We start from the raw sequence: 22,715 nt of genomic DNA, 5'->3' as shown, positions 1-22,715 counted from the left end.
CCAGGCTTGGCCCATCTTGTTTCTCCTGTGTTGTACTATTTGCATGCTCACTACTGTCATGAAATTCCTCCCAACCCCACTTTCTATAAAAAATAAGACATAATTAAATTTTTATCATAAACAGAGATTTACTTTTCAAAAATTGATGTTACTATTTAATGATATGGTTTTATTCCCTTAAGAAACAAGGAAACAAGAAATTTTGTCAAGAAAATCCTGTTTTGTCTTTGACATTCCTCAAGAACTAATATAGGCTGTTAAAGGATAAAAATATTTTAAAAAGGTATAATCATGGCTCTTATAGAGATATAAAATGAACATGTATCAAATATTTATTGAACCCACTAATAAGTAAAGGAACCAGTGAAGTATTACAACGAGTTCAAGGGAGAATTTAAACTCTCTCTTAAATAAGGAATGCTGAAATGAAGTTATGAAGAGAGGCAAAAACCAGCAAAACTGACCCATATGCGTAGAGTAATAATCAATTACATTCAAATGGATACAATGTAGGACTAGAATCATTTGCACTATCAGTGTCTATGAATTATGTAGCTATTGAACAGTTCAAAGTCAATGCAAGATCCAGAGCCTCCACAGAATCAGGTAGCAGGGAGGATGTCCTGGAAAAAGATACCGTTTTTCATTGTGTATACCCATAATCTTTCATCCATTTCAAAGTTTTACGATTTTATCCCACAATTTCCTTGAGAGAAGTCACCAAATGAAATGAATTAGGACATAAAATGGAGCATGATCCCCGTGCATAAAATTTGTCAGATAAATTTATTTTAGCACCTTGCATTTATTTTGTACTATTTTTCACAATCTACCATTTATTTCTAACTTCATTATTGCCTTTTAAAAATTTTTTTTAATTTTTTTTAAATGATTTTTATTTATTTATTTGAAAGATCAGAAGTAGTCAGAGAGGCAGGCAGAGAGAGAGAGAGGAGGAAGCAGGCTCCCTGCTGAGCAGAGAGCCCTATGCGGGGTTCGATCCCAGGACCCTGAGACCATGACCTGAGCCGAAGGCAAAGGCTTTAACCCACTGAGCCACCCAGGCGCCCCTCATTATTGCCTTTTCTCTTGTAAAATTTCCTAAAAAATTATGGATTTCAGTCTGATAATATAAGGAATTTCATTAGCAAATGCAAAAAGAAAGGTATTTTCAAACTTTACAGCCATACCTCGGAGATATTGTGACTTTAGTTCCAGAACACTACAATAAAGCAAATATTGCAATAAAGTGGGCCAATGAATATTTTGGTTTCACAGTGCATATAAAAATTATGTGTATACTATATTGTAGTCTATTTAAAATGTGCAATAGCATTGTGCCTAAAAATGTATATGTTTTAATTTAAAAACACCTTATTGCTAAAAAATACTAACCATCATCTGAGCTTTCAGCAACTCATAGTCACTGATCATGGTTCTCCATAACAAATACAATATCATGAAAAAAGTTTGAAATACTGAGAGAATTAGCAAAATGTGACACAGAGACATGAAGTGAGCAAGGGCTATTGCTAAAGGCAGGGCTGCCACAAAACTTCAATTTGTAAAACAAAACAACACAAAACAAAACAAAACAAATACAGTGTCTGAAACGTGATAAAATTAAGTATGCCTGTATTGAGTAAGTAAGTTATTATATATGGAGAAATTCATTTTAATGGAAGTATAGGCTTAATTCTTTGTCAGTAGAAGCAGACTATTAAATGTATCTGAAGAAGAGGGTAATTTTGTTTTGCTTTACATTGAACATGCTTCAGGGATTTTTATTTTATAGGGATCCTATGGTTATAGAAGTGAAATGAAAGTGATTAATCTTCTTTGAAAGATTGAAGATTTTGTGCATGATTTTCGTATTGAACCAAAGGGAGAGAAGTATCTGTTGATCAAAATTGAAGTAGCCAATGGTGAAAGTTTAAGCAGGGGAATTTTTTTTTTCTTTAAACACACTGAACTTCCATGACCACAGATGACATAAATTGATTGCATTTAGAGAATCCAAAAATAGGCTGTCCATGTGGAATAACAATACTGCTGAAGTTTATAAAGCACTTATTCAGTTGGCAGATAAAATGATATGTTGATACAGGGCTAGCAACTGTGTTCCATGTGATGCATGTCACTATTTCTCACCACTCCTCGTCCTTGGATGTTTACATACTTACGCTGAAAGTGTTTTAGAAAAAGGATGAATGGCATTTCTTCTAAAAGCAACCCAAGAGCTTACTCTTGGGGCTTTGAAACAGTTTGTACTAGGCTCCGATTTAGTTAATATTCCTGTAGAAAAATTTTTGAATAAGTTGGCAAAGATGAACATGTCAGCTTTTGTTTTTAAAAAATGTTCAAGATTTCAGCTTCTTGACTTAATCAAAAGGTTTTATAAAAAGCTCAAGTTTGAACATACATTTTATTGCCTGTAGGCATTGATGAAGCAAACAGGTGCATTATATTACTAATTGTATTTAAGGGAAAAATGAAGTAAAGCATTTAAATGATCTATTAAGAGTGATAGTTGTACTATCTCTACAATTCCAACAACTCAGCGTTTTAAAGTTGTTTCCAAACTACATGTTTTACTGAGCTCATATTCCATTTTGTACTTTACATAATTTGCAATAAACAAAAGAATAACTGGATGCTTATTATCTGTTCAGGAGTAAAGCCATTAAAACTGGAAACCAGTCAGTAGGATTGCTTAGTATTCTGAACCATTGTGGGGAAAAAGTAACACAAATGACTTATTAGCTTTATCTTTTCTTATGTAAATAGGTTTTAGTATTTGGGCCCCAAAAGGTAAATAACCAAAATACTTTTTAATTAAAAACATTTTTCATGGTTACTTTAAAATTTTATGTTTTAAATGAATAAAATTTAGTTATTTTGATTTTAACTTACAAAACCAAAAAGGCTATTATTTTTCATAGTTCTTTTTAAAATACCAGAGATCATGTCTTCTATTTTTGAGAAATTGCAGGAAGGTGATTTTCTTCTCTGTTAAACAAAAATTTTTGAAATTATATTTTTGCTGTCTTCTATACTGCTATGGAGTTTTACATCTAAGACTTTTTTTTTCTTTTTTTATTGCTTTTATGCTGTTTCTTTAGTCATGGCCCTGCAAGACCAAATCCAATAATTGATCAATTTGAGAAAAAAATGTTAAATTCTAAAAATAAACACTGATTTATATGTAAAGTGTATCTTCCAGGATTAACTATCTTTATGTTTTCTTTGCTAACTTTCCTTACAATAGCCCTTCTAGTGTCTCACACATTCTATTGACTGTCTAAAGAATCTAGACCTAGAAATTTTCCACTTTTGAAATACTAGAGATCATCCTACCCGGTACCTTTACACACTCCATTCCATCACAAGAGAAGTGACATGCCCTAAATTAACCACAGTAAACAACCAAGCAAACAAAAAACAACAGGAAACTGTGACTCTCAACCCCTGATGCAAGGACTTTTCACTGCAAAGCCTATCTGTCATATGACAGAAATATAAGTTTTTGGTGTTGTTTTTTTCTTTTCTAGGGTTATTGAGAAGTAATACATTACTGTGTAAATTTAAGATGGTTTGATTTACATATATTATGAAATGATTATCACAAGAGGTTTTGTTAACATCCATCATCTCATATTGATACGATTAAAAAAAAATGTTCTCCTTGTGATGAAAACTCTTAGTATCTATTCTTTGGAATTTAAGTTTTAATCTGATTAACAGACAATTTTCGAGTTGCTGGTGCTAAAAAAAATGTGCTTTTATTTTAAAATTGCAAGTCACTTAAAATTACTATTTTGATTATTTTAAAACTTTTTAAATAAACCTTTTTATTTTAGAACAATTTTAGGTTTATAGAATTGTTGACAAGGTAGTACAGAGAATTCCTATAGACATCTCATCCAGTTTTAGTTGTCATTAATACCTTAGTATGATATATTTGTCACAATTACTAAACCAATATTGATACATTATTAGTAACTAAATCCATTTTGCATTCAAGCCTCCTCAGATTTTTTTCTAATGTACCTTTTCTCTCCCAAGACCCCATCCAAGTCATCATATTACATTTCATAGTTATATCTTTAGGCTTTTCTTGGTTGTGACAATTTCTCTGACTTCCTTTGTGTTTGATAATGGTAAGAGTTTTGAAGAGTATTGGGTGTCTATTTTGTTGATTGTTCTTCAGGTGAGATTATATGGTATTTTTCTTATAGTTAGACTGGGATGATGTATCTTGAGGAGGAAAACCACAGAGGTCAGATTCCATTTTCATCATATCCTACCAAGGGCATATATGACCAACATGAATCATTGCTATTGATGTTGACCTTAATCACTTGACTTTTGGTGGGGTTTGTCAGGTTTCTCCGTGGTAAAGTTACTCTTTATTTGCCCTCCCTTTCCATACTGCACTCTGGTAGAAAGTCATTCTACACAGTGTGTACTTAAGGATTGGGAAATTATTCTCCACCTCCTTTGGGGCAGAGTATCTATACAAATTATTTTAAATCCTTTTGTATGGCATATTTATCTGTTCTTACCCATTAATTTATTTAGTCAGTCATTTATTTTTATCAGAATGGACTCACAGGTATTTATTTTATATTGCATAGTAACCCAGTGCTATCTCATTTATTTTATTGTATAAATTGTGCTAACCTTGGCCATTGGTAGATTTTTCAGTTGGTTCCTTTAATCTTTTTATATATCCCTCATTATGTTTATGTGAGAGAGAGTTTTCATGTGTGTATATATGTGTGTGCATGCATATGTGAACGCTTTCTTGCTTTCTGGCACTACAAGATGCTTCAGGTTTATCTTGTATCTTTCCTGCCTCAGTCCTAGAATGAGTCATTTCTTCAAGAGCTCTTGTTCTTTCATTGGAGAATGGTGTTAGTAACCAAGATCTGGGTGATAGTTTTGTTCATTGTTATTAGGATGTCTTTGCTTTAAGCCCTCTCAGCTCCCAGAGCAGATAGATGTATGTGTATATAGTAACCTATGTATAATAAATATCCATAAATATTTCTGTATGTAGCCTTCTGTATATTTAGTAAGCTAAATATGGGTTCATACTAATGTCTCCAAATCTAATACATTACACATGAATCACTCTAGCTTTGCTCTCTATTAACTCCCACTTAAACAGTGAAATATTTGGCTCCCAGCATCTGTCATCCATTTATTTCATTGTTCGATTCCAGTATGTAAATATAGTAGTTTCAGAATTATTAACATGTATGTACATAGGGAAAAATATATCAATTAGTATACAGTATTTGTGCACAATTCTTTTTGGTTTTGCTTTCACAGATGCCACTCATTTTCAAAGTTACTTAGGTTAGAACCTTATTCCCCCACCACCTTCAATTACATTTCATACATCTGCAATGTATCTAGATCACTTTTTAGTATTTTGCCTTCCATCTTGTGATCCCCCAACCTTCTAATTGACTTTTTTCATTTGCATACACTAAGTTTTACACTGTTGTGTGAAGTTCTATAGATTTTGACAAATGCTAGTGTTTTGTATTTACCATTATATAAAATTTTTTCACTGCCTTTAAATATCCCCTCTGGTTCACCTATTCAATCTCCTATTCCCCTCCCAAATAACTGAAAAGTTGTAACTTTTTGAAACTCTGTATTGGAACTAAACATCTCCAGAGGTAACTGTCACAATCAAGGAATAGCAAATAGGATGTTTTTCTCATACAAGAATCGTTTCAAGCAAAGTGGACATTCAATACTTGGTAATATCATCTTTCTTAGAAAATCAGGAGTTGTGGGCACTTATTTTTATCTTGTTAGTATTTGTCTGAACAAAATGAACAAAATACCTCAAGTTGGAGAAAAAGATTATTGAAAGAGGGGGAAGACAATAGATTTGAGACGTCAAAGGAATACATTGACAGGTCATACTGGATTTATTTGAAAATTTTCAAATTATATTTGAAAAGATTTCCTTATATCATAGCTCAATAAATTTGAAATTTAGAGGTGACAAAAGTTACGCATGCCCTTAGGGATGATCCACATTATTTTTGAAGCGAGAGAATATGAAAGGGCAATTACTATGCAGTAACTATTACGTTGGCATAATAGCCACATAAAGGAATAGAGCAGTAATTCTGTCTTCTGCAAGGAAGGCTTTCAGTAGCGATGACATCTAAACCTTGGGAGAAGTGTGTTCATGTTTGAGACAGATAAATAGATGTAGGCAGGAATTATAGCATGTGAAAACATCTTGGCATGTCAGACAGAATGACCAACTTGTAGCTGGAGTGGAGGTGTTAGCTGAGGAGGATGGAGATGGAAGTGGTGGTGTATCGGGGTAGAGAAGTATGGATCATAAGGAACCTTGAGTTTAGATTTTATCCTGAGAATTATGAAGCCCCTGGAAGATCATGAAATGGTAATAAGTACATTATATGGCATCTAAAAAGCCCACTCTGGCAGGAAACTGGTGGGGAGAATTAGGAAGGAACCTGACGCTAGAGAACATCATAGATGGCTATCACTGCAGTCAGGGTGGGAGAGAATGAGGGTCCGCTTTAGGGCAATGACAGAAAGCATAGAGCAAGAAGGAAGTATGAGAAATATCTTAACAAAAATAAGGAAGTGAGAAGAGGAAGAAGGCAGTAAAATTAGTACTGAGAGGTAAAGTTGAGAATGTTCTGTAAATCCTACTAATCTTTTTTTCTCATTAAAAGGAGTTTGAAACTTTGATAGCAAACAGGCACGTTTTGTGCAATTTTATGTTGAATATTTCATTGTTATATTTCTAAGCATGCTTGCCAATTTCCATAAAAATATTAATTCAGGAAGGAATAGAGTCTAGATATTTCCTCTTATTAAGACATTAAATCTTATTAAAAGGGGAATATAAAAAATGAGTTCAGAGTTTATGGCATGACTTTGACATGAAAATGGATTTAAACTTATAACTCTTCCCTGTTGTGAGGAAATTATTCTTCTTCATTTTTTTTTTTTTGGACATGTAATTCATAGAGACTAAAGTGTTCCCCCATGTTGGTATTCATGCTATCCATCTAGAGTTTAATCCAGAATGAACTCTTTCTTTGGTAGGATGAATCCTTAAAGCAATTGCAAGTAGTTCATCAGCCGTGGATCTTGCCAAGTGACACAGAAAGTGAAGGAGTCGAAGCAGAACAAGATAAACGTGAGTAGACATAGCTATTTATTGACAAATTGCTCTTAGCCAAAGGAAATTCACAACAAAGGTATTTCCCTTTCACAACATTAAACGCCTGCAAAAAATTCAGGCTTGTTTAGACAGACCATGTAAAGATAGGCTCTACTTCAGGTGAAATCTTGATTTAGTCATGTTTTCATTGTGGTGCAAACTGACTTTGGAAAGAAGGTAGGTAGCACCTCAAAAGAAGGAATTATTCTTCCTGAAGACCAGCACAGAATGTCCATTTGGAATATGAATCTGCTATAAATATTGTGGAATAAGATCAGTGATAAGTTTTAAAGCATGTGAGGATCATCTCATAATTTATTATATGTGAAATTATTCCTATTGGTTAAATGAATAAGTGCATGAATATAGAAACTCTCGCAAGCTCACAAAACAAATTTATATTATAGTATTTGAGAGAAATAGAATATATGGCTCTTGATTTAAGTCTTTAGATTATAATCATAACAAAGGATGGATTACTCTGCTTTGGCATGACACAGTGCATGCTTCCCAGGGGTTTACTGACATTGTCAGATATGTGGGCTCAGCAAACCAGATGACAGGTTGGAGTCTGGACTGTATAGAAATAACAAAGTAACATACCAAAATTTACTTTTTTAAATCAGCAGTAGCCTGCAGAGAGAAATAAAAATTGTAAATGGTAAAGTAGCTCTCATGATAATTGGTGTGAAGTGATTAATTGAAGATTCCCCTAAGCCATAGCTACTAGGAATACCTACTATGTTACACAGCTAACATTATGATTCCTCACCCAGGGGGATCCAGGAAATTGCTGTCCTGGGTTAAAAGGCATTTAAAAATATTCTTATCCCATTTCCATAGCTGTAGGCTTATGTGGTCAAAGCTAACAACCAGGAGAGGGACAAAAGGCAGAGCACTCAGGTAAGAGGAGGCATAGAGCTGATGTGTCACTTGGCTGGCACATTCAGAAAAGGAGAATAACTTGGTGACATTTTACAGATTTTCTTGGAGGGAAACAACTCCTTCTTCAGACAACAGCTGATAAAAGACTCACAACGTGAGCTGTACTTTAAGCAAGTACAAAAATAAAGAGAATATTTTAAAGATGTTCAATGCAAGGGATCCTGAGTAAAATGGTCTAGGAAAAGCATGGGATACAAAGAAGGGACTCCCCCAAGTAAGAAAGAATTAATAATGACCCAAAACTTTTATGAAAACAAATGCAAACTCTCTTATACTCTCTCCTTACTCTCCACACATTTAAATATACATGAACATTCATTCTACACTTTGGATTCAGTCATTTTTACCAAATTCTTTTGAAGCCTTCATAAATTTTGTGTTTAAAAAAAGCCTTCAAAGTAATGTATATGTGTATTCAATAAATACAATTTATATAATTTTGCTCTATCAGAATCAACCCATAGGTACCCAGAGTGAGCAAGTCGAGGTAAACAGCATCCTTATAGGATGCACAGTGTGTTAATTCTGTGAGTGTGCTATAACTTATAATGAACTAAACCTTAAAAGCAAGAAGAGAATAGATCAAAATAGTGTATTTAATCCATGTGCAAATTTAGACTTATTTGATCCCTTAAATCCAATGCCTCTAATAAATATTAAAGTCCAAAAAATAGCTTAATAATGCAAAGGAGATTTAAAAAAATTCCTAACTTTCTTTAACCCTAGTCCTCTAATCATATTACCTTTCTGCATATACTTTCACAAGATTTTGATAAGTTGCAATAATTTCCTCTTCCACTAGGACGCAGTTTTTGAGAGAAGGTATTTGTTTATATATTGACATATACAATAAGACCTCAATAAACATCAGAATAATGAATGAATATATTTTTCTGATTCTTTCTAATTCATTTATCAAGACAGTTGGAAATTTAAACAAATAAAATAAATAATAATTGTGATTAATTGTCATAAAAATTATGTATAGTTTTAAAAATTTTAATATTGTATTTATAGTTTAGCCATGGGTTTTGCCATATGGTCTATCAATCACTCTAAAAGAGGCCATTATTGAACTCTCCTAGCCATAGACCTAGAACCAAAAATATTTGATTTCAGCAATGTTGTACTTGGAGGTGACCCTTAACAATGGTAAACTGTTTGAAATAAAATCAGGTTTTAAAAATAATTAGGTAGTAATAAGAGCCATCTGGAAATGGAATGCTAGCTAGTATTGTAGCCAAGCTCATAACACAGAGATGCAAATATTTTTCAAGAACAGCATCCAACATTCAGGTGCTGGGACAATTGTAAAATGGAGCAAGCCCCTGAGTCACTAGCATCTCTACATATACTTGTACTCAATGCATGTAGTGTGTAAAACAGCTGGCAAGATATGTATAGATCATCTACCTCTTGATTTTCTCAGTGAAAGAAATTTAATGACATAAATAAATGTGAACCCAACATCTGATTTAGAGTCTAGAGGCTCGTATATTAGAAATTTATGAGTGAGGAAAAGGACAAGATTCATCATTCCAACAGTAACACCTGTTTCTTGAGTCAGCTTTCTATAAATTATACCTAGGTAATTTTGAAGAATTTTCTCATTTCTCCTGAGACAAAATTATCATAGCAGAAAGTTTCCAAATAATGTGAGAATCTTTGTAGTAGTGCATATTTCTTATTGCATCACTTTAAAATAAGACAGCTCAAATAAGTTTTATAAAAGACACCTTTTAGGAAAAGATATCTTGAGTCATTAAATGCGAAACTTTAAAAACTTTTATTGTAAATAAGATAAGCAGAGCCCTTAATTAAGTAGATTTTTTTCTTTATTCTGCTTTTGTTTAAAAGTATAAATCACAATTTTTAAAAAGGTCATGTTAGGAGTATGTTTGTTTGTAATCTCTCAGGTTATATTGTGAAGTCATTAAATACTCATATTACAGATATTTCAGTCTCCTGGGATACTGTTTGATGCTTGTATTCCTGGTTTCATTCAGACCTATTGAATCAGAATCTGCACGAGACTCTGAATTCTGCATTTTCAATAAACCCCTCAGGTGAACCTTGATTATTCTAAAGATTGAGAACTACTGGAATGAGAAGGCCAATGAATCAGAGGATTGTGTTTTCAGAATTGTCTCCATAGTGTTATTAGATTTGGGACCCAATTTCTCTAGGCTGCTTTTCCTATCTGTAAGTTAAATTTGGATGCAAAATGTGAGAATGGAGAAAGAAGGCTGAAATTTTAAGGAATAAATGTGGAATGAAATTGAATGTACACTCTCCAGTTAGTAGGTTCAACATATACCTGGACACAAATAGCTGATAAAGCTCTGGGTTTTTCCTGAGCAGATGCATGGGTGGACTTCTAGATCCTCAGGGATTCATCATATCTTTTGAAAACTTCTTTTGGGCATCTCATCCATGAGGTTTTCTTTTATTTTTATTTATTTATTTTTTTGTAAACCTTGTTTGCCCCAATTGGTATCACTGCCTCAGGCACCTGCTATGTAAAACTGTTGCCTCTAATTATTTTTGCTAATGTTCTCATTGATTTTTAGAGGAACAGATTTTTGGACATCCCTACACCCACATTCCAGAAGTGCTTCTCCTCTCCTATTTTTCCTGATTTCATCAGCCTAGTTTTCTCTTTGTTTGAAGAGGAGTATGATATCTTCATAATGGGCTGTAGAACAAGATAATATCTATTTCTTAAGTCCTAATTTCATGATAAGTTATTAAAACAATTTTGTAGTAAAATAAGTTTTGGGACTTTATACATATCATTGTATTTGAGAATCTCTTGTAAGATATACTAATGATACAACAACTTTTCAAGAGGAGCAAAAAGAGTTCTACACATTTAAATGAATACATCAAGTGTAATTATCATCTTGGCTTAAAAGGAGAGAAATTATTGTCCATTGTTTACTTGAAAACATGCTATACAGTCTTTTCTAGAAGTCACTGGGTGGTTCTGCAGCAAGATCTGCTGGACTTTATATAGTCCAGCATTTTTTGCCTCTTGAGTTCTTTGTGCAGAATGCTTATTTTCTGTTTTCAGAATGCCTATTAACTGCTAGAGGAACAAATGTTCTAGGAGTTAAGGAAGTGCTAATCTAATCCAATCCTCTCAAACTCAATTCTCTTAATTTAATGAAGCTGATTCTCTAAGAGATTATAGGCTTGTTCATGTCACCTAGTTAGTAGCAGATGCCAGGAGTAGAATCAAGAGTTCTTGTCTGGGCCCAGTGATGTTTACTCTTAGTGCTTCATTCTTTATTTATGACTTCTCTTTGTTCCCATTACCACAGGGTGACACGGTTTATGTTGTCACTCTTCAGAGCCAAAGTGCTTGGGGCAGTAAATGGGGCTACAGGACTCCCCTGTGCACTCAGGATGTGATGTGCCTTTTGTTTTCCTTAATCTAACCTCACCTTACTTTTTTCCAGGTAGCCTCCCAAATTTGTATTTGAACAATGCTTGAGGCAATGGTGTTACTGTACCACAGCTGATTATTTTACCAAGCCCAAGACAAGGTACTAACACCCTATCAAAGGAGAGAGAAGAAGAGGATGTGTTACAGGCAGTAGCATATAATAACACAAAGACTGAAATGAGTTAATAGCCAATTGCAGATAGGTGTCAGGGCTTCATGAGACTTGGAACTCAGAGTTTAATATTAGGGTTGTGGCATCAGAAATAGGGATTAGAAATATATACCTCAGGAACTAAGTGAGACGGGACTTCAGTGTTTTGTTCTTATTTAAAGGTCAACTGGATTATCCTACACAGTATGTATGTTTGTAGAGAAAAGACATACACACTTTGGAAACAACCAAGAATAATTAGTAGTAATAATAATAGTAATATAATAAAAATAGAACAAGAGTAACTACAGAGATGAGCTCTAAATGTAAAAAAGACAAAAACTTCTGGCAACCTGTTTCAGGTTATTTTTGAAGACCAAAAGAAATCTTGATGATTTTTAATCTCACTTTTCATATTAAATCTTCTATGAGTGTTCAGAAAATTCTAAAGATTCTCCTAAAAAATTCAGGGCATCTGAACTCACACCAGGCAATATATCCTATAAATTAAGCATTTGCATGTTTGGTATCTGTTTTCTTCATAAATATTTAAGGATTTATCTTCAATCAATAAATATAAATATAAGTTAATAATTACTGTTAATTATCTGTTGCAAGCAAAACAGACTAATGTCAAAATGTAATTTTCCATTATAATAGTGATTATAGAGAATTATTTTGGCTTTCAACAAGTTTTTGCAATTTCTAAAGGCCAAATGCCTCTGAATTATTCATGTGGCATTCTTATTTTGAAATGTTTCCCATGTCTGTGATAAAACCTGATATTATGAATGGTTCAATTGATTTCTAACCTCCTAGAAAAAAATTAAAGGGTAATATTTAATAACATATAGAACTTAATCTCACCAAATAAACTATTCCTAAGTGTAAATGGTAAAATGTGTCAAATTGCTCTGCAATATATAAAGTTACATGCTTCAGAATAGATAGAAAGCTTACCTGCTTTATTTATTGACATTTCCTCATTATATGCAATAATAGTAGTCAGAATATTTCATAACAAGTACCAGAGAGGGCTGTATTTAAACAACAGAACAGTTCTTTTGTGATGCAGAATTCTGTGGATTAGAATCTTGTATGGAGTTGAATTCTTTAAAACCGAAAATGGAGATACATGGTCCAATTTTTGGTTATTTAAAAAAAATCAAAGTTATAAATGAGTAGCACATGTTTTTAATCCTTTTGCCACTTTTTGTTTGTCTTGGAATATTCTTATATTTGCTCTAGGTATATCCTGAAATGACAAGATATGATCATGAAAACAAGATGAAGAGAAGTCTAGTTCATTCTCTAACCTTGGTAGATTTAGTTTATAGGCAGTCTTATATTAGATGGGATGTATCTTTCACAAATGAGAAGAATGTATTGACTGGCTCCAGATAAAACCTATTTGTTCTCCATGAATTTTGTTCTGTATATTTTCAGTAACTGTAAGGACTTCAGCATGTTCACACCGGACAAACTGGTTCCATAATTTTATGTGACTTGTTTTGTGACATTGACCTGATTCACCTTCTCAAATTAAACAGACCTGGACATTTGTGTCCCAAACTAGGACTTTTTTAGTTAAGATTCTCCCATATGTCATATCTCCATAGACCAGTTTACCTCCTTAGAATCTCCTTAGAATCATGTTTATGAATCTTAAAATTCAATACACATTAATGAGAAGCTGCTCTGTGTTGGGCTTTATGGCATGGGGTATACATAAAACAGCAACAACAAAAAGGTTATGATCTCTTTTCCCTAGTAAGTTAAAGACAAGTGCATAAGCATTTGTAGCATAAGGTATACTATTTCTTAAGAGGTAAATAGAATGTTAAGGAAGCCAAAGGAAGGAAATATCACATGAAGTTGGCAGTAGGAACATGTAATTGGAGAGATCTTATGAAGAAATGGTGTTTGAACTAAGAGATGGGTAAGCTTTTGAAGTACAAGGATGGACAAGAATGTCATCTGATTAAGAATAACACATGGGCAAGAATACAAACATAGGAAGAGCATTGGTTATGCCCAGGGAACTAACAATTCATACTTTTAGGGAAAAGCACTAGACACAGGGAGTCAGAGAGAAGTAAGTCTGGAAAGATAAGTCATGATGGAACACAGGGGGTGCAAATTATAAGGATAAAAAATGTGAATTGATAAACAGTAGAGAAATCTTTACATAGGGAGGAACTCTGATGACAACATTCATATTCATAGCTTTGGGGTAACATTAACACAAATGATGAGGAAGACCTAGTGTTTGGCCCTTTACATATTTCTTACCTTGATGAGAGGAAAACTAATTTTAAAACTACCTGTGCTTTAGTGCTATTTCAAACAGAAATCATCATCTCCCTAAGACATGCTATTTTTAAAAGACTTATAAAATAAAGTGATGGTATATGTATGCAATGGAATATAACTCAACCATAAAAAAGAATGAAATCTCACCATTTGCAATGATGTGGATGAAGCTGGAGTATATTATGCTAAGTGAAATAAGTCAGAGAATGGCAAATACTGTCTGATTTTACTCGTATGTGGAATTTAAGAAATGAAACAGATGAACATAGGGAGAAAAACAAGAGAGGAAGCAAGCTAGAAGATAGACTCTGAACTATAGAGAACAAACAGGGTTGCTGGAAGGGAAGTGGGGGAGGGGATGGGTTAAAAGGATGATTGGTATTAAGAAGGACATTTGTAATGAACAATGTATGTTGTAGGTAAGTGATGAATCCTAAATTCTACTCTGAAACTAATATTACACTGTGTATTAACTAACTGGAATTTAAATAAAAACTTGAAGTAAAAAAATAAAAATAAATTAAAATGAGTCTCTTGTAGGTAGTAATTAATAAATAAATAAACAGATAAATAAATAGCTCTTTAGAAGTTATGTTCTTTACTAGGCAAAGAAGTCAAACATGGACCATAATACAGCTGAACTTATAGGAGAAGAAATAAATCATTATTGAAGTGCTTTTTAAAACTTTTGTTATTGGGTATCAATAAATATATGTAGTTCAAGCTTATAATTTTAATTCATTAAAACATAATGAATTTTAGAGGTCTCAAAATATGCATGATTTATGTATTTTTATATTACAACCCTTATCAGAAATATAGTTTGCAAATGTTGTCTCCCAGACTTGAGGTTACTTTTTATATTTTGTTTTTTTTTTCCCTCTTGCTGTGCAGAAGCTTTTTAGTTTGATACAGTCCTACTTACTTATTCTTGCTTCTGTTTCCTGAGCTTTTGCCATGTCTAAAACATTGCCAAGACCAATGTCAAACAATTTTCCCTATTATCTTTTCCTTTTTTTTTTTTTTAAGATTTTATTTATTTGGCACAGAGAGAGATCACAAGTAGGCAGAGAGGCAGGCTGAGGGGGAGGGTGGGAAGCAGGCTCCCTGCTGAGCAGAGAGCCCAAAGTGGGGCTCGATCCCAGGACCCTGAGACCATGACCCGAACTGAAGGCAGAGGCTGCTGAGCCACCCAGGTGCCCCTCCCCCTGTTTTCTTCTAAGAGTTTTATAGTTTCTAGTCTCACATTTAAGTTTTTAAAACATTTGAGTTGATTTTTGTGTAAATTGTGAGATAAGGATCTAATTTTGGTTTTTTTTGCACGTGGATACACAGTTTTCCCAGAAATGTTTATTGAAGGGAGTGTCCTTTCCTCACCATGTATTCTTAGCACTCTTATTAAAAACTTCTTGACCTAGGTATCTTATGGTTTTTGGTGCAATTGTAAATGGGATCTATTGCTTAATTTCTCTTTTTTCTGTCTTCTTGTTGGTGTATAGAAATGCAACTGATTTCTGTGCATTGATTTTATATCCTGATACTTTACTGAATTCCTGTATGAATTCTAGCAGTTTCAGGGTGGAGTCTTTGAGTTTTCCATAGAAATAATCATATCATCTGCAAAGAGTGAGAGTTTGACTTGTCAATTAGGATGCCTTTTATTTCTTTTTGTTGTCTGATTGCTGAGGCTGGACTTCTAGTACCATGTTGAATAACAGTGGTGATAATGGACATCCCTGCCATGTTCCTGACCTTAGGGTAAAAGCTTTCAGTTTTTTCCCCACTGAGAATGATACTGGTTGTGGGCTTTTCATAGATGGCTTTTATGATATTGAATTATGTACCCTCTATCCCTACACTATGAAGAGTTTTGATTAAAAAAGGATGCTGTACTTCATAGAATGCTTTTTGAGCATCTATTGAGAGTATCATATTGTTCTTGTTCTTTATTTTATTTTATTTTTTTAAAGATTTTATTTATTTATTTGACAGATAGAGATCACAAGTAGGCAGAGAGGCAGGCGGGGGGCGGGGAGAAGCAGGCTCCCTGCTAAGCAGAGAGCCCAATGCAGGACTCGATCCCAGGACCCTGGGATCATGACCTGAGCTGAAGGCAGTGGCTTAACCCACTGAGCCACCCAGGGACCCCGTGTTCTTTCTTTTATTAATGTGTTGTATCACACTAATTGATTTGCGAATGTTGAACCAACCTTGCAGCCCAGGAGTAAATCCCACTTGGTCATGTTGGATAATACTTTTAATGTACTGTTGGATCCTATTGGCTAGTATTTTGGTGAGAATTTTTGTATCCATGTTTATCAAGGATATTGGTCTGTAATTCTTCTTTTTGATGAGGTTTTTGACTGGTTTTGTGATCAAGGTAATGGTGGTTTCTGTGGTATATATATATATATATATATATATATAATATATTATAAATTACATGTTACATAATAATGGAATATTATGCAGCCATTAAAACTCCCCAAATCTTGCCATTCGCAATGATGTGGATGGAACTAGAGGATATTATGCTAAGCTAAATAAGTCAATAAGAGAAAGACAAATTTCATATGATCTCACTGATATGAGGGGTTTGAGAAACAAGACAGAGGATCATAGGGGAAGGGAGGGAAAAATGAAATAAGATGAAACCAGACAGGGAGACAATGTGTAAGAGACTCTTAATCTCAGGAAACAAATTGAGGGTTGCTGGAGTGGAGGGGAGTGGGGAGGATGGGGTGGCTGGGTGATGGACATTGGGGAGGTGCTACAGGGAGTGCTGTGAATTGTGTAAGATGGATGAATCATAGACCTATATCCATAAAACAAATAATACATTATATGTTAAAACAAAACCAAAAACAACTAGCTGACGCTATATGCTTGGGTTTATTTTTGGACTCCCTATACTATTCTGTTGGTCCCTTTTTGTGTCAGTACTATACTGTTGATTATTATCACTTTGTAATATAATTTGAAATTAAGACCTGTGATGCCTCCAGCTCTATTCTTTCACAGGATTACTTTGGCTATTAGGAGTCTTTTGTGGTTCCACAAGAATTTTAGAATTGTTTTTTATTTCTGTGAAAAATGCCTTTGGAATTTCTATAGAGTTTGCATTGACTCTGTATATCATTTTGTATGACCATTTTAGCAATATTAATTCTTCCAATCCATCAGCATAGGGTATCTGTCCATTTATTTCTGCCTTCTTCAATTTCTTTTATTACTGTTTTATAGTTTTAGTGTACAGATATTTCATCTTCTTAAATTTATTCTTAAGTATTTTATTCCTTTGAGGTATTATAAATGGAATTGTTCTTTTTTTTAAAATTTCCTTTTCAGATAGATCAATTTTAGTATACGGAAGTACCGTTGATTTTTGTATGTTGCTTTTGTATTCTGTAACTTTACTAGATTTATTTATTAGTTCTAACAGGTGTGTGTGTGTGTGTTTGCATGGAGTCTTTAAGGTTTTCTATATATAAGATTATGCTATCTACAAACAATGATGATTGACTCTTTTCTGATTCAGATGCCTTTTATTTCTTTTTCTTATCTGATTCTTTTTGCTAGCACTTCCTGTACTCTTTTGAATAGAAGTGGCAAGAATGGACATACTTGCTTTATACTGTATCTTAAAGGAAAAACCTTCACTTTTCTCCATTGATTATGATACTATCTGTGGGAGTTTCATAAATGACCACAATTTGGTTGAGGAAATTTCCTTTTATTCTTATGGAGAATTTTTGTTAAACCTTATATCTGATACGGGATTTGATAGCCAAAATATATAACAAACACATATAATTCAATAACAAAAACAATAAGAAAACCCAAATAATCCAATTAAAATATGGACAAATAAACTTAATAGACATTTTCCACAGAAGAAATACAAATGGCCAATAGGTACACAAAGATGTGCTCAGCTTCACTAATTATCAGGGAAATACAAACAAAACCATAGTGAGATATAACCTCACACTTTTTAGAATGGCTTTAATCAGAAAGATAAGAGTTTGTGAAGATGTGGAAAAAAAAGAACCCTGTATACTATTGGTAGGAATGTAAATTGGTTTACCCATTATGGAAAACAGTATGACTCAAAAAAGTAAAAATAAGACTTCCATATGCTCCAGCAAGCCCTTTTCTGGATATACGTTCTAAGGAAATGAAAGCATTAGGTCTCATTCCCGACCTAAGAAGGAAAGCTTTCAATTTTGCATCATGATGTATGATATTTGCTATAGGTGTGTGTGTGTGTGTGTGTGTGTACACTTTTTTTAGGTTAAGAAAAATTTCTTCTATTCTGAATCCATTGAGTTTTTTTTTTTTTTTAAATCATGAATGAATGTCAAAATTTAGCAAACATTTCAATCAATTTTTAAACATTTTCTCACTTATGTTAGTATGGTTAATTTCATGAGTTAGGTTTTGAAAATTAAGCTGGTATTATCTTTTGCAATAAATCTAACTTGATAAGGATGTTGGTAAAAGTTTGATTAGGATTTTTATATCTATATTAATAATTCAGTTGGCTTATTTGGGCTTATTTGGGCAAAAGATTTCCCTTTTTATGCATTCTAATCAACATTAGCTAGCATCATAAAATGTGTTGGGGAGTATTTCCTGATGGATTCTCTGGAAGTGTTTGTGTAACACTGAATTACTTTTTTAATGATTAGAGGAATTCAGTAGTGGAGCTATATGACTTCAAAATTTCTTCGTTTGAAGAAATTTTAACTATGAATTTAATTTCTTTAGTAACTCTGTGACTACTCAGATTTTCTATTTTCTCTTATGACAATTTTGGTAAGCTTAATTTTTCCAGAGATTTGCACATTTCATTAGAATTTTTGAATTCATTTTTACAAAGTATTGGAAATATACTCTTATAACGTTTAGAAAAATGTGTTCCAGTTCCTTAGTGATGTCTCTTTTTTTAATTAACTGATTTATTTTGTTGATTATGTTGTCACAGGCTGTAGATTCAAGGTCAAAAGACATGTTCTAGCAAATGATGGGAAAAATGTAAAAGACTTTGGGGATTATGTTTTAAAATTACCATGGCCAGCAATTAACCCATATTGAACATTACAACTGTATGAAAAATATGCCCCACTTCCATTTTCCATTTGTTTGTTTCTGTGTATCATCGTGGATGTTTTATTCTGATCTATGCTCAAGTTAATTATTTCTCTCTTCAGTGCTATCAGATCTGCTGCTTAACACATATGCTTATTTTCAAATTTCAGATACTGTATTTATTTTAACATTTTTATTGATTTATTTATAATTTCTAGTTCTTTCCAAAAACTCTAAATATTGTTTTTCATTTCTTATTATCCATACTTATTTTGAAATCTGGGTTTAAGTCCATTATTTGATTCCTTGTGAGTCTTTCTCCTCTCTGTCATTTTTTTCTTGATTTTTGATCACGTGATGTTGTCACCATGTTTATTTATTTTGGATTAGGTATAATTGTATATGAAAAATTGCAAAGATAATTTGTGGCCCAGAATTATGTTATCTTCTTCCAGATAGGATTTTACTTTGTTTCTGGGGTACTGGCAATCTTAGATTATTTGAATTCAACACAAAGTTGAGAAGATTTTAAGTAGGCTTTATTCATTGAAAGGGTGCTTTATTCTGTTTTGCTCTTATTCTTATAGTGTGGCCCTTCAGAGTAGCAACCCCAAACCTAGGAAATTAATCTGCATCATCTTCCTCAGTAATCCTGGATCCCCAGTTTTTGTCCTCCCTCCCTAGGAATCTTTTGCAAGTTGTCAGCCTTTAAGGATTTTCTTCCATAATGGATGGATACCTTTAGAGGAACATATCCCCAAATTCCATGCTCATTTCTGTTTATTTTCTTATTCTCCCCAATATTGACCATTTAATACCTTATTATTTTGATGGATCCCTGATGCTTTAGCTGAATAACTTACCCAACCAAACTTGGATATTAAATTTCTTACTTCAATGTATTTCAGTAAATGTGGGCAAAATCGGAACATTTTCAGATAATTGCATTTAGTTTCCAAAAACTAAGAAAACATTTCTTCTTCATTGCTTTAATTTGTGCCATAGTGCCAGACACATAGTATATGCTTGCTAAATATTAGTAAATTCTAAGTTTTGGCTAAGCATATGTCATATAAAATGGTTTCTCTTTGAGCAGAAAGAAAGAAAGAGGACATTTTATTTTCTAAACCACGGAACTTGTCTCTTGCTTCTTATTAGGTTTTCTACTTACCTTTACTGATTCTTTTTAAAATGACATTATTTGTTCCCAAACACTTGCACGTTCTTACTGTGACTGACTAATGGACTCACTTTTTATTGTGAGCATACACATGTGTGATTTAATTATCTCAGTGGAAGGCTACTTTTCTCTTTCTAGATGTTATGATGGAGTGGGAAAAAATAAGGAGTTGGAAGACCATAAGGTCTTTCTCCATCCCTGTGCTCCCCAGGCTAGTAAATTGCAGTGAATGGGTTGATACACAGGTTCATCTACAATTGCTTGGTTCTCAGAAATTGACTATCAGAGGTACATTAACTTCTTGGGAATAAAAGAGAATGCTTTCCTTTAAGATTCTGTGCCAGATAATTTTTGCTATTTACTTGCTAAACAGAAATAATCTGTCTTGACTTGTGAAGCTACAGTTCCTTTTTCTGATTTTCTTAATTTTCTATGGCTTTTGCATTCAGCTTGATGCTTCTAAAATGACTTGGCACTAGCAGAGAAGAGAAGGATTTTATAGTCCTACCTTGGGGCCAAAGGAGTAACCTCTCCCATGGCTGGTTCATGGATGGTATGAATATCTTATGCATTGTTCTTATGTATTCTCCCAGGCTGGAAGATTTCATCTCATTTCTACTCACTGGGGTTCTTGCAGCCATACCATCGTTGATCCCAACCTACCTTATTATTTTCACTCTCTTCTTTCCTCTTATTTCAAACTTAAGTTCTTATCTACCTCACACTAAAGGAAAAAAAAAAATCAAAGAAGAAACTCTTTCCTCCAGATGATGTTATATTTCCGCTGTCTGAGCTAGACTGAAAGTTGACCGGCATAGTCTTCTAAAAGGTGGAATAAAAGCCGAAATATATTTGTTACTAGGATCTGACAGGAAATCCTGGCCTGAAGATAGGCATTGTAGCTGAAGAAACTAGTTGTGTAGGCATAATAAAGAAGGCATATAAAGATAGAAGAGGAGTTCTAAGCACAGAACCTCAAAAATGTGGCATAATAAATCTTTTCACTAAGACAGTTGGTATATTCTCTAATGGATATATGATTTGATAATGAATTAGAAAAAATTGTCACATAGGCTAACATAAAATAGAATTATAAAGTCTATTTGAGTAATTAGAATTTTATCATTCTGTTTCTCCTTAAAGCCTACTATGAGTCATTTACATTTTAAGGCTTATATAGAAACACATGTATCTTCAAAAGAAGAGAAAATGGGAGAGAACTTATTAAATTTTTGATGGTATATGCTATGTAGTATTTCGTTTAATCCTAACAACTTAATATATAGATGATATTACTCTGGTTTTATAAACTCAGATCTGTTAAATATCCTTTCCCAAGGATACACAATTAATAAGTGCAGTCTACATTCTAGCTCAGTCCAAGGCCATATGTTCTACTCTAAGAATGTCATTCCATCTCTATAAGCTAAAAATAGGAGGGGGAGGGAGAATGTGTATATAGATAGTATCAAGAGAGGAATTATTTCACTGAGTGCACGTTTGTATCATAAAGAAAACACTATAGAGCATGAAAATAAGAAAAAGTGACATATAAAGAAACATGCAGTAATACATTTGGTAGAAAAATCTGCTTTTAATATAAACTTCAACTTGATTTAGTTAAATTTACACTATGTTCCAAATTGTTATCTACATACAAAGTCATCCAGAAAATTAAGGGAGGCATACATGATAAACATTAAAAATTAAAGCTTTGACAGAATAAAATAAATAACATTTAGTAATTACACTAAGCATGTTTTAAATCCCATAGTTAGATATTAAAAATACAACAACTGTTCAAAGCAGGCTGCCAAATTTCTTCAAAATGAGTTGTTATGAAATGTTGACTAAATATACCAAAACTATATATCAACTTCAGTATAATTAAACATTCTTCAGACCAACAACATGGCTTTCCTTATATTCTTAAACATATGTTATATGTGACTTTCTCCTTCATATTAGGACAAAAGGATTATCCATTTGTTAACATTTAAAATAATTTTCAGAAAGTTTCTACTAGTCATTCAAGACTTCACAATTCATAAGTTGCTTCCACATATTTAATCTCCAAAATTAACCTATTAGGGAATATTTATTCTTAATGCTCCTGTTTGACATTGTAAGTATTCAACACATTTATTTAATAAATATTTATATATTCACCATTGATTATTTAATAAATATTTACTGAATGAATTGAATGAATGAAGTTCATTTAGTTCATATTGTTTAAGTGACCTTTGAAGGTGACTTGAGAAATGGCCAAGGCTGAGTCTCTACCTTCTGATTATTCAGGGAGGCTACAATGTCTAGAAACATACACATAAATATGTAATAAGTAGTTTATCAG

The 22,715-nt window shown here is 33.1% G+C and overlaps 1 protein-coding gene across 9 annotated transcripts in view; it reads left to right on the top strand.

Moving 5' to 3' along the window:
- CUNH8orf34 (chromosome unknown C8orf34 homolog) overlaps positions 1 to 22,715 on the top strand; it is a 394,040-nt gene that overhangs the window by 340,730 nt on the left and 30,595 nt on the right. For all 9 annotated transcript variants that reach the window (XM_045063224.1, XM_045063225.1, XM_045063227.1 and 6 more), the window contains one exon: positions 7,114 to 7,207. In XM_045063224.1, coding sequence (XP_044919159.1) covers positions 7,114 to 7,207 — 94 coding nt within the window. The remainder of the gene's footprint in view (positions 1 to 7,113; positions 7,208 to 22,715) is intronic.

Source organism: Mustela putorius, unplaced genomic scaffold (genome assembly GCF_011764305.1).
Source record: "Mustela putorius furo isolate JIRA1106 unplaced genomic scaffold, ASM1176430v1.1 tig00003846_pilon_pilon_pilon, whole genome shotgun sequence".
NCBI lineage: Eukaryota > Metazoa > Chordata > Mammalia > Carnivora > Mustelidae > Mustela > Mustela putorius.
This window is presented reverse-complemented; position numbering and strand designations above follow the sequence as displayed.